Here is an 11,668-nt window from a genome sequence, read left to right as displayed (position 1 = left end):
ATATCATAATGAGTATTTATTTTACTATTTTATAATTTAATATATATATATATAATACAAAATTATTATCTGATAATTACACTTTTATAATATGACATAAATAAAATTAACAAAATACACAAATAATTTAACTAAAATTAATATATATAAGTATTCAAGTAATAATTTTATAGAACGATACCGCCAATATTATCAAAATAAATAATTAAAATCATACTTTAACTGTAATTTTAAATTAAAATTATTCTTTTATAATACATATTGTACCATCAATTATTTAAAAAAAGAAAAAAGAAAAAAAAAACACATGCAGTGCACGGGTCAACTACTAGTTTAGTTATATTTTATGTGATGGTATTTAGTTATGTATGACTTATATTTTTTTAGTTATAATCAAAAAAGTATGAAATTGTATAATTTTCTTTTTTTGTTATGACATTATTTTAGTTATTATGATTAATGAGAACAATTTGATTATCGCTCGTGTAGTGTTTAGTTATAACTTCTTCTTCTTCTTCTTCTTCTTCTTCTTCATTTTTTTTAGTTATGATTAAAGTTATGTCATTTTTTACTTTAGTTATAACTAATTTTCTTTTTAAGTTAAAGCATTATTTTAGTTATGATTAATGAGATATTTGATTATTATATTATGTTTTGTAGTTATGACTCAAAAAATATGAAATTATGCAATTTTCTTATTTAGTTATAAGGTGTGTACGTCTCCCCCCCCCCCAAAAAAAAAGAAAAGAAATGATATGAATAATTTTATATATATCAAAATGAAAAGAAATATTACAATCATTAAATTATATAAATAACATTTAATGAATAATTTTTATTTCAAAATGAAATAAAATATTACAAAAATTTATATCATTAAATAATATAGATTTAGATTATTGATGATGCACTACAAGAAATTGCATTTTTCGCAACGCAACAAAATATGTTGCTAAAAGGGAAAATTCGTTGGCAAAGAGTTTTGCCGACACACAAAGTTACGTTGGCAACCCGTAGGCAAAAGTGAGTTGGCAAAAGTTATTGCCGACGAAATTATGATTGCGTTGGTAAAAGTAATGCCTTTAGCGACGAACATAGTCGTCGCTAAAAGCCTCCATCCATCGTCGGCAATTTACCTTGCGTTGGTAAAAGTCATTCAAATATGATGATTGTGTGGCACTTTTCGCGACACAAATTTGCATGGGCAAAAAATATACTTTTAGCAACAACATATGTGTCGGCAAAAGTAAACTTTTGGCAACACATTTACGTCGGTAAATGTTGCTATTTGCCGACGATTTGTTTGTCGCTAAAGCTTTACTTTTGGCAACGACAAATTGGCATTGGCAAAAAATACACTTCTACCAACACAATATGAGTGGGGAAAAGTAACTTTTAGCGACACATTTACGTCGGTAAATGTTGCCATTTGCCAACGATTTGGTTGTCGATAAAGCTTTAGTTTTGGCAACGACAAATTGGCATTGGCAAAAAATACACTTTTAGCAACACAATATGAGTAGGCAAAAATAAACTTTTAGCTACACATTTACCGACAAGTTATTTGTCGAGAAAGCTTCACTTTTTAACAACGACAAATTTGCAACGGAAAAAATAATTGAAACTCATTTATAATTTTTTAAAAGATTTACAGGTTTACAAGAGGCATCCCTCAGGCACCACTATAACAAACTAATAACATGGATATGAAATCACACAAAATACCCCCTCCATACCCCCTCCATACCCTTCCAGCCAAAACACCAGCAGTTGCCCGAACTTACACCTAATGACAACCCCCATTAATGAAAACCTGATCTATTACAGATTGGACAAAACGTCCTGCACCCTTCCAAACATCAACAACACCAGCAAACATCCAACAACAACATAGCAGCACCTCATCGTAACAAACACCATCACAGCAGCATCACCACAGCATCTCAGCAACAGCAGCAACATCACAGCAGCACCAGAAGAATAGCAGATCAGCAAACTGATTCAACACAGATCATCACCAGTTCAGAAAACCATTTCAACTCGGCAGTGTAATGAGTAAAAGTGTCACATGAGTAGAAGTGTCATATGAGTAGAAGTGTTAGTGCTTCTTGCATTAAGGTCTGGTTACTTGTTAGACAGATTTGAATTAGACAAAAAATCAGCAAATAGGAAAACAAAAGCATGAAAGGAGTAGCCTACTCCACAAGGGTGGCTTGAGATACACACACAAGTCAACAGGGAATTTCCACACTGGCTCTTTAATTCCAACTCTAAATTCATAATCAAGCAGGGGCCTCTTTATGTGGACACTAGTAAACCATAATGAGAAATAAACTTTCTAAAAATTACCCCATTTAGAGACTGTAAAATATTCAAAATCTACCAAAATAAGTAATTCTAAACAAGTAATTGGCTGGATTATAGCCCAAGAGAAGTCTACTAACCAACACACAAACTATAGCAAAGAAATCCCTAAAAATAAAATACATCCAAAACATTCTGAAGCTCCTAATAGGGGACTAACAAATTCTAATCAAGAATAAAATGAAGACTCATAAATAAACAAACTTCATACTAACTAGACAAACTTGACATTATTTGCTTGGGATTTGTCCTCTTGTACTTACTGCTTCTGCATCACAATGTCACACATTCATGTGAATAATTGGGGCTTATGTTTTCAATGAAAGAACTGAGATTTCAACTGTATTACACTGAAAATCAATTGTGAGAACAAGATGGAAAAATTTGTTACTAGCAACGTGGTCAAGCAAGACGAACTCAACACTGGAAACAGTTTTGAGGCATGAGAGTTAAATAATAGGAAGGCAGTTTTAGCTCCTGAGACATTTACGTAAGATTTTTCTACAAAATTAGACCTCAGAACTTAAATCTGTTTTCTTATGTTGTAGAGCTTTTAAAAATCATTATTGAAAGTCTCAATGTGTCCAAATTCATTGATGAAGAAATGATTACCGAGTGGTGTTCAAGTCTAAAATTTTAGTATGCATTTAGCAGATGGTCCTCAAGTAAATGTCCTAAATGCTAAATCCACCACAAGAAAGGAAGCATAATTTGAATGGAATTATAAAACTGCAGTTAGCATTTAATTCACCCAAAACCCCCATTGAACTTAACTTCAAAGTCAAGAAGAAAAGAAATTACTCATAATACACTTGAACAACACTAAGAAACTTACAACATGAGAAGACTTACCAAATTTTGAACAAAAGTATTCAGGAGATGTTTGGTTTGATTATCCCTTAGCAACTGGGGAACATGATTCTTGAAAACCCTGTAAAATTGAATCCAACGGAAGGATGTCTAGTAGCAAGGTAACACAGTATCTGCTTAAGAAAACGCTAGCAAATTCCAGGAATGTCATGAAAAAAAAAACTAACAACGGCATTTACATATACCAACACCAACCACCAAAACCTTGAATACCTATTGAGTTAGTATAAAAATGCACAGATCTTTGAAAGTAAACAGATGTTCCCATGTATGTGTATACATGTAAGCACATAACAAGAAGGGCTTTCACTGTTCAATAAATTTTGCAGCTAATTTCTTTAAAGGCATGGGTTCTACAAAATCAGTTCATTGTCAGAAACAGAACGTGCCAATTAGTGCCATGGTCTCAACTGCTGCCCATGGTGCAAATCAGATTATTAGCAGTCTCATCTATCAAGGTTGTGCCTGATCTAGAATTGGCAATTTCATATCAGAATGCTTATAAGGAATGCTTCAGGACTAGAAATATTTAAATTTTAAACACACAACATAGTCCTCAGTAAAGAATTGTGAACAATAATTTACCATGAATTTCCAGTAGCATTAGAAATAATGTCATAAATTATCCATGGATGAATACCAGCTTGGGCACCAAGAGAAATGGCCTCCACAAAAGAAACAAAATGAATTCCCTCAAGCAGCTCTATTACCATTTTAATTTTGCTGCAATTTAAAAAAGAAAAGTAGACATTAACAATAACATCATCTAATATGATATTAGAACACCTAACATAAATAAACAAAGAAGAAGGGCCATTCCCCTGTGCCAATCCCTGTTAAATTGGGTTAAACACCTAGCACAAACAAATTTACTGTCCTGATGAAATAATCTGCGTATTATAGAAATATCAGCTTCAGCCAGCTATAAAATAGCAAAACAAAAGCAAAATGATCCTCTACTTATGTGAGGAAGAAATAGGATATGAGATATATAGTCTTACCATTATTTTGCCATTCAAAACCTCTAACATTCCCTTAGAGACATATATATCAACTACAAAAACTCTCTCCAAATCCTCTGCTAGAGTAGAAACAGATTAATGATTAGAGGAGTTAGAAAATGTTCAATGCAGATGTAATTTTAGCACAAGCTGAGCAAACACCAAATTCTTCCTTTTGCTTTTCCATTAAGTTAGATGTAACCAGTAACCAGTAGACTTCTAAGGCATAAATTTGGTATAACAGTAAAGAACACATTATTATTGAATGTTCTACTCTCTTCTCTTTTCTTTTCTTTTTTTCTTTTTTGCTTTTTTTGATAAGTAAATAAAGTATAGATTCATAGAACACAAAGGGTCATCACCCCTGTACATTAGAGATTTGCAGACAGAAGAACAAAAAACAAAACAAAAAAAGAAAGATAGACATTAAACCTTCCCCAAAAGATAAACAAAAAAAGAAAAAATAAAATGATTTAACTATGAACTTTCTCCCTTGTCCTTTCATTTCAACTCACCTCCCCTGCCCTCATTAACCTTCATATCAATAATGAAGGGCATGATCCACTAGGCAGAGTTAAAAAGTTGCTAAAGCTCTATAATCTCATTAATGGAAAAATAAAGATAAGAACAACTATAGCCGTCTATGATAAATCTTGAGTAAAAATGATGAAACAGAAAAAAAAGAAAAGAAAGAGTATCATAACACACTGTTGAGCTGCCGATAAATCTAAAACTAAATAGCACAAAACTACGACGACATCCACCAACAAACCAGACAGAACAGAAAAGTTAACCAAGAGTATAAAAGAAAATTCTATACAAATATTTTTTTTATCTAGAGAAAATAAATTGCCTGTGAGTCGCTTCTCGACCTTCTGTATATGAGCAGGTAGTATGGTTGAATGGAGAATGATGACAGCATCTTTGTGTAACCCTGCAAAACCAGAAAATAGTATATTCTGAACATCAACCAAGCAGACTAATTATAAATTCAGAAAACATTAAGGATCTCCACAAAACCTTTTAAAGCACTCTCATGACCAAAAAGTAGGTCATTTATTTGATCTGCATGAGATATCAATACAACCAAAGCTACAACATCTGCATGCAAAGAAATGAGAGAAGGAAGCATCAGAAAGTCAATTTTTAGCTCTTCAAAAAAATAAGGTCACAATTTATAGAGAAAATAAAAGAAGAACATATTCAGTCTACTATGATCCAAAAGTATATATATATATATATATATATCATTGTTTTTAGGTGTTTCTTTAGGTAGCTAAATGTACTGAGTTTTTGGTGCCTTCTAAGTTTTTAGGTGTTTCTTTAGGTAGCTAAATATACTATTCGAAGTCATTTTGAACCCTTATATTCCTTTTACCAATCAAAGTCATTTAACCCCTTATCTCCCTTCATACCAATCAAAGTTTATTAATTACAATCAGAGTGCTTTTGGAATCAAAGTCAAAGTCATTGCTTTTGGAATAAAAAATTCAAAGTCATTCAAACACATAGCAAAATTCATTGCTTTTGGAATAAAAAATTCAATCGCGAAATGCCCTGAATTCAATCGTGAACAAATTCAATGAACAAACAGAGAGATGGGAAATGAAGACAGACCTCAAAGGCTTGTACGGCATAGCCAGAGCGAAGGAGTGAGGAGGCCAATTGCAAGCTCAGTTGGTCCAAGCCAACGAACCCAATTACACTCTGAGACGCCATTGGAGCGAGTTCAAAGGACATTTATAAAGGTTAGATTTCCTCCATCAAAAGAAATTCCCAATACACAATAAAGTATTCCCAAGTAAAACTCCATGTCACATAAAATGGGAGTAACAGATAACCTTTGAACTTATATATTGTTCTCTATTTTTCTTTTTCTTTTTCTTTTTATATTATCTCTTTCACACTCACACACAACCACTCACTCACTCATTGGTGTGCAATAATGTGAGATCTCTTTTGTACATCATTTTGTTAGTAGTTACCACTAACCAATAAAGAAAATGGAAGATTTTTTTTGTCTCCATGCCATGATTGGTTGAGCTCTAGCATGGAGTTTATATCCAATCAAGAAAAAGGAACATTAGAATGCAAGAACAGAGTAAGATGTTTTTACTCATAGTCCAAGCTCTCAATATGAGAGACCTCTTCATGAGTTGTAATAAAGGATTAGCATGGGTGAGTTGTAATAGATAAGCTCTGGAAAATAGGCAAGTAACAGGAGCACCGGTCGGTCTTGGAAATTTCTAGGAAAAGTGATGAAATTTGTCTTCTTCTATTATGTATGTGGATGATTTGAAGCCCACGTACCCAAAATCTGCAAGCAAAGAGTTAGAAACCAAGCAAACAGGAGCGTTATATCACTGGAGGCAGCATCGGTATACCACTCTTACACACTTTTTATATATGTTATAGATATATATCAACATAAATTACATATATAAAGCAGAAAAGGAAGATGAAAACATACTTTTAACCATGATCCTGCTTGCGATAGGGAAATTGAAGAGTGAGGAGGAGGCATGAAGCCTTAAAGATTTGGGTTTAGTTTGAAATTTAAGAGATGTGACAATAATGGGGTGGGGAGTTACAGAGGAACCGAACCAAACTCCTGTATGTGTAGAGAGTAACATTGTGGACGCCTTGAAGCTCTGCTCATGATACACTATCAGGAGCTTTTAGATACTCATACTTTTTCAAGCATATATATATAGGTCATTAACAAATAAATTCATATCAATTCCATAAATAGATTATAATGAGCAGGTAGCTTTGGTAACTAGTATCCATGTTAAGCTAGATTACCTCTCCTGCAGCATAGTCAATCAGAAAAACCTTGGTCAGCATCTTTAGTGGATGTTGCAGAAGTTTCACGTATCACAAGTGCTGATTCAGTAAGTTCTTCATCAGATAGATTGGCAGCATGCACGCCTCACAGCAACGTTGCAGTAGCAGCAGCCAGCAGAATTAAAGATGAAGAACATCTAAGCAACAACGTAATCACTATTGTAGTGTGTTACCGCGTGGAAGCAGTAAAGATGAAGCCATATTTTCTTTCTTTTGGTAACAAAAATTGAATTTCAACGCAATCACTATTATTGTAGTCAAACAATAATTCTATATTTAGAATTTAGTATGTTCAAATTTGTAAATCTACACTTACAAGGATAGATGCTTTTGATTTTATTAAAATCAAAACTTTACACACAACAACAAATGAATAGCATTAACTAATTAAATATGCACAATAATTTAATAATCAAAGATGGATAGCTGTTAAGTGTTAAAGTAGACCTGAATAAATGAGAAGTCAAAAACTGAAACTAGAAAATGGATTTAATTTTCATATGTAGCATTTCACATAATGTAAGGAAGGAAAGGGAGTTCAAAATAATATTAAAAGGACAAAAGCTTAAAACACTGATTCGATATTAAGGCCAAGTTTGGCAAGTTGAAAAAAAGTTAAAAAGTCAAAAAGTTACTCAAAAAGTTAAAAAGTTATCACTATTCACCAAAAGTCAAAAAGTATGACTGCACAATTCCCAATCCTAATTTTCCCCTATACACTAATTTATACAAATTTTTAATACACATTTTTCCATAAAAAGTCAAAAAGTTAACCCAAACATTCATATTTTTTCCCCCAACTTTTTAGTCAAAAAGACAAAAAGTACACTTATTTAGGACACCTGAAACAACCCCCAACTATAATATTCTATAAAGTAGCATGAATTGTGAATATAGATTGAAAAACATGTAAATATTCTTGGGCCCCATGAAACCATGATAAATGAAGTATCTAGCAAGAAATATGAACCTGTAATGGCATAGGAGTGATGATAACTAGAAGAAACTTTAATAATTTCCTTGGAAAGTCTAGAAACTTTGAAGGGCTCCTGCATTAATAATACAACCAAATTACATGGTCAATTCAAAAGGAACTCCATAGGAAACATTACAAATAACAATCTAAACAATCACATCTCTTTTGCCATTTTATTGGTACTAAAATAGTCGAAGAAGATAGTGAGTGAAGTTAACCAAAATAAACAGAAGTAGAAAAATAATATGTAGTTTGAGTGGGGAATTTATGCAAACATGTGTGAAGCATTGTAAAAAAACACAACCAAAACTGTGCCATCATCAAATAACATGACCGTCTTCATAAATATGCCTTATTTTAACCCATAACAATGCACAATGAAAAAGGGTTTAATTTTACCAACATCAGCCAAGCAATCACACACAACCATATAAATCATGTCAGAAAGTCCTGCCTAGAAGATAACATACATACTCTTAACAAACATTTTATCATCTTGTAATTCATACCCTAAGGCTACTCATCATACCCATGCTTCCATCCATTATGGTCCTTCAGCACCATCCAGAGCACAGCCTGCAAGGGTACCATCAATCAGAAACTACTTTACTGCACAATCATCCAATAGCTGGTTGCTACCTGTATTCACAAGAAATGCCCCTGCACAGATCAAGGCACTCCCCTGTAAGTGCAAGTTATAGGAATCCCAGTATTTTTCTTTATAAAATAAATGTACTAAACGGAAGAAACCCTGGAAAGTACCAGACTTTATATGCTGCAAACAATCTGCATTAATAATTTGAATTGTTTCGTTTGTCAAAGCACAGTGAAGAGAAATAAGGTCACTTGCAGCAAGTAAATCATTAAGGGTATCCATTCTTTGGGCAGGAGGGAACATCATTGAGGATCTACTCAACTTTCCTTTTCCCTGCATGAATGTAATTAAGGAAAAAATTAATTAGATGACACATTTCAGTTTCCCTGTGTAACGTAATTAAGGGTAATTAATTAGATTAAGTCATATATATTAGAGGACAAATATCCAATACATGACAGGAACATCAAATTCAAAAAGCCAAAAAGAAGCACATCTAGTTCTCAAATAACATATATTTAATGCCTCTGGTAATACATATAAACAAAACTTAATGTACTAACAACACTTCGCTGAAAAAGATTACTAGCACTTGAGATTCTTCTCAACTTGCTGCTTTTACAAAAAACCTCTAAGATTTCCAAAGATCAATAGACTAGATGCTCTCCAATGACAACTCTAATCAATTCAGTCACATATAACTATTTCTTAGTTCCAAGACAATAGATTGAGCAACTCTAATACCTAACTAGGCCTGTCTTTTGTTGGGAATTTTATAGAGCTTTAATTTAAGTTTCGAAGTCAAGCTATTTCAGAAAATCAAAGCTATAAAAAAATGATTAATCAACTTACTCTCAGAGCTCAATCACTACAGATCCCGGACTAGAACCCCCGCAAAATCCAACGAAACAAACAGCTGAACATAAAATATATATATATATAATTTAACAACACATCAAATTGAACATGAATTCTGAAAAAATAAAGAAGGAACAGATTGCATCAATTAATAAAAACTGATACAGAGAAAAATTCAAAAAAATAATAAATAAAGCCAGAAATTGATTAGAGAACAGGGGTTAAAATTCAAAAGAAGAAATTGAAGAGAGTACCTTCAAGATTCATGTCAGTCATATTACTGTGAGAGAGAGATAGGGAGAGCGAAGAGACCGATCAGTGTTTATGAAGGGGCTAGGGCAAATATAAGGAAAAGGGGGAAAAAATATAAATGTTAAGGTTTACCGAGAGAGAGAAATAGGAGGATATACATACCAGTTATTATGGAGAGGCCGGTGACGACAAGAAGCCATGCTCACCGGCGGTGGTGACGGAAGGAGAGAGGAGATGAGTTGCGCGAAGGTGGGGAGAACTAAGGAAGGAGATGAATCTCACGCAGAAAGTCAGTAGAGTTGGCTATGAAAAACGATTCAACACAATTTTTAGGTTTTTTTTTTTTTTTTTTGGAAAAATTAAAATTAATTTGAGGGCAATAAAAATTAAAACTATATTTTTAAAATTTTAAAAAGTATTTATGACTTAAAAGATAAAATTATACAAAAATAATAAGTATTTTTTTATTTTTTCACCCAATTGTTTTTTGTTTTTTAGAAAAAGAAAATTGAAGCTAGATTCTGAAAATAAAATCCAACATATTGAAATTAATAATCTAACCGCATTCTTTGAAAAAAGTTTAAATTATCTCCAATTAGTCATCTCAACTTAAAAATGTGTTTGGGCTTAATGGGTTTATTTTGTGATCTAATACAATAATCACTTTAATTTTACAATTCAGTAGTTAGAATATTTAAAACTCTTTGAAAAGTTATAATAAAAACACAATCACTAAATTGTTTTATTTCACTAGCAAAACTTTTACCGACGAATAGTGTTATCGTCGCTAAATGGTTAACTCTTTGCCCATGCCAATTTGTCGTCGCCAAAAGTAAGCACACTAATAGCAACGCTCATTGTGTTGCTAAAATATAAGTCCCGTAGCTAAAAGTTTTGAAATTTTGGCGCCAACTAAAAATTTTGGCGCTTAGTGAATGTTATGTTTTTTTAGCGACGGTAGCAAATTGCGTTGGTAAAGGTATACTTTTACCAACGAAATTGATCACTGTGTCGCCAAAAATATACTTTTGGCGATGGAAAATTGACGTCGTCGCCAAAAGTAGTCGCCAAAAGTGCAATTTCTTGTAGTGATGGTAGAAAAATTACATCACTATAGGTCAAGTATATCCTAACTAAGTTGGCACCTATTAGCCTACCAACCATTTACATTATACTCTATCTCTATAATCTAATAAAAATATTATGAAATTAAATAAGGAAAAAAACTTGTTGATCAATTATCGGGGGCTGAACAATTCACTCAGGGAGCCTAATGATATATCATCTAAATCGCCTTGAATTCTATCATTTTCACTACAATCTTGTCTTCTTGTAGGCGCATGCATATGTTCTATTTATATCATAAGTGTCTCAACCATTTTGGGTGAAAGTCTACTGTGGTAATCGCCCTACACCCGCCCACCTGCATTAAAAGCTATTTTAGAAGCCACTGTAGAAATGAGAACAGTTAGTATATCATGGGTCATCTGTGAAAACACGGGCCACATAGTTTTATTTTTTTTCCCCACCAATCCAAAATATCAAAATCATTGTCATCATCCACAGGCGGGTTATCCAAATAACGTTATAATTTAGAACTACTTACGGTTACATTTTGAGATATTCTTCTAATTTTTATTACTTCGAGATGAGGCCGGTGTAGTATGTTATGTCTATTTGCAAGTACAACTTTTTTATACTCTTCAAATAATTTTTTTGCATGTTTGCATAATAGGTTAAATTGTTTTTTATCAATAAAAATAAGTTGTAAAAATTCTTGTAAATCAGTGTCTTTACACCTAGGATCAACTACGATGGCTAAACCTAAAAGATGAGACAATGGATCAAAATATTTATCTAATTTTTCTTTAATAGTAGTAATAATGAGTACATAATATTCATTAT

At 32.6% G+C, this 11,668-nt stretch overlaps 1 protein-coding gene across 6 annotated transcripts; it reads right to left on the bottom strand.

Annotated features, from left to right (window-relative positions):
* Positions 1 to 4,851: 4,851 nt before the first annotated feature.
* LOC114305690 (uncharacterized) lies at positions 4,852 to 10,080 on the bottom strand. 6 transcript variants are annotated; one of them, XM_082914783.1, is made up of 9 exons: positions 9,926 to 10,080; positions 9,766 to 9,791; positions 9,506 to 9,569; positions 8,821 to 8,986; positions 8,698 to 8,718; positions 8,568 to 8,634; positions 8,053 to 8,131; positions 5,256 to 5,336; positions 4,852 to 5,169 (listed from the first exon to the last, which is right to left on the bottom strand). In XM_082914783.1, the coding sequence occupies exons 6-9, from the start codon at positions 8,601 to 8,603 to the stop codon at positions 4,877 to 4,879; spliced, it is 489 nt and encodes a 162-aa protein (XP_082770909.1). In that variant the 5' UTR covers positions 8,604 to 8,634; positions 8,698 to 8,718; positions 8,821 to 8,986; positions 9,506 to 9,569; positions 9,766 to 9,791; positions 9,926 to 10,080; the 3' UTR covers positions 4,852 to 4,876. The 6 variants fall into 6 exon arrangements, 3 of the variants coding, with proteins under 3 accessions (XP_082770909.1, XP_082770911.1, XP_082770910.1); XM_082914785.1 differs by having other exon boundaries at positions 8,588 to 8,634; XR_014361070.1 differs by lacking the exons at positions 4,852 to 5,169; positions 5,256 to 5,336 and adding exons at positions 6,038 to 6,552; positions 6,706 to 6,886; positions 7,041 to 7,219 and having other exon boundaries at positions 8,588 to 8,718; positions 9,926 to 10,079.
* Between the last annotated feature and the right edge of the window lie 1,588 nt (positions 10,081 to 11,668).

This window comes from Camellia sinensis, chromosome 2, assembly GCF_055761805.1.
Source record: "Camellia sinensis isolate YWXY chromosome 2, ASM5576180v1, whole genome shotgun sequence".
NCBI lineage: Eukaryota > Viridiplantae > Streptophyta > Magnoliopsida > Ericales > Theaceae > Camellia > Camellia sinensis.
The sequence above is the reverse complement of the archived record's forward strand: the minus strand, read 5'-3'. Positions and strand labels throughout refer to the sequence as shown.

Bases quoted from the DNA above. Each gene is read 5' to 3' on its own strand.
- LOC114305690 (XM_082914783.1), bottom strand. From the start codon at position 8,603: ATGGATGGAAGCATGGGTATGATGAGTAGCCTTAGG. The intron at 8,132-8,567 runs GTATGAATTACA...TTATTAATGCAG, and splicing joins GTATGATGAGTAGCCTTAGG to GAGCCCTTCAAAGTTTCTAG. The intron at 5,170-5,255 runs GTTTTGTGGAGA...CTGGTTTTGCAG, and splicing joins TCATGAGAGTGCTTTAAAAG to GGTTACACAAAGATGCTGTC.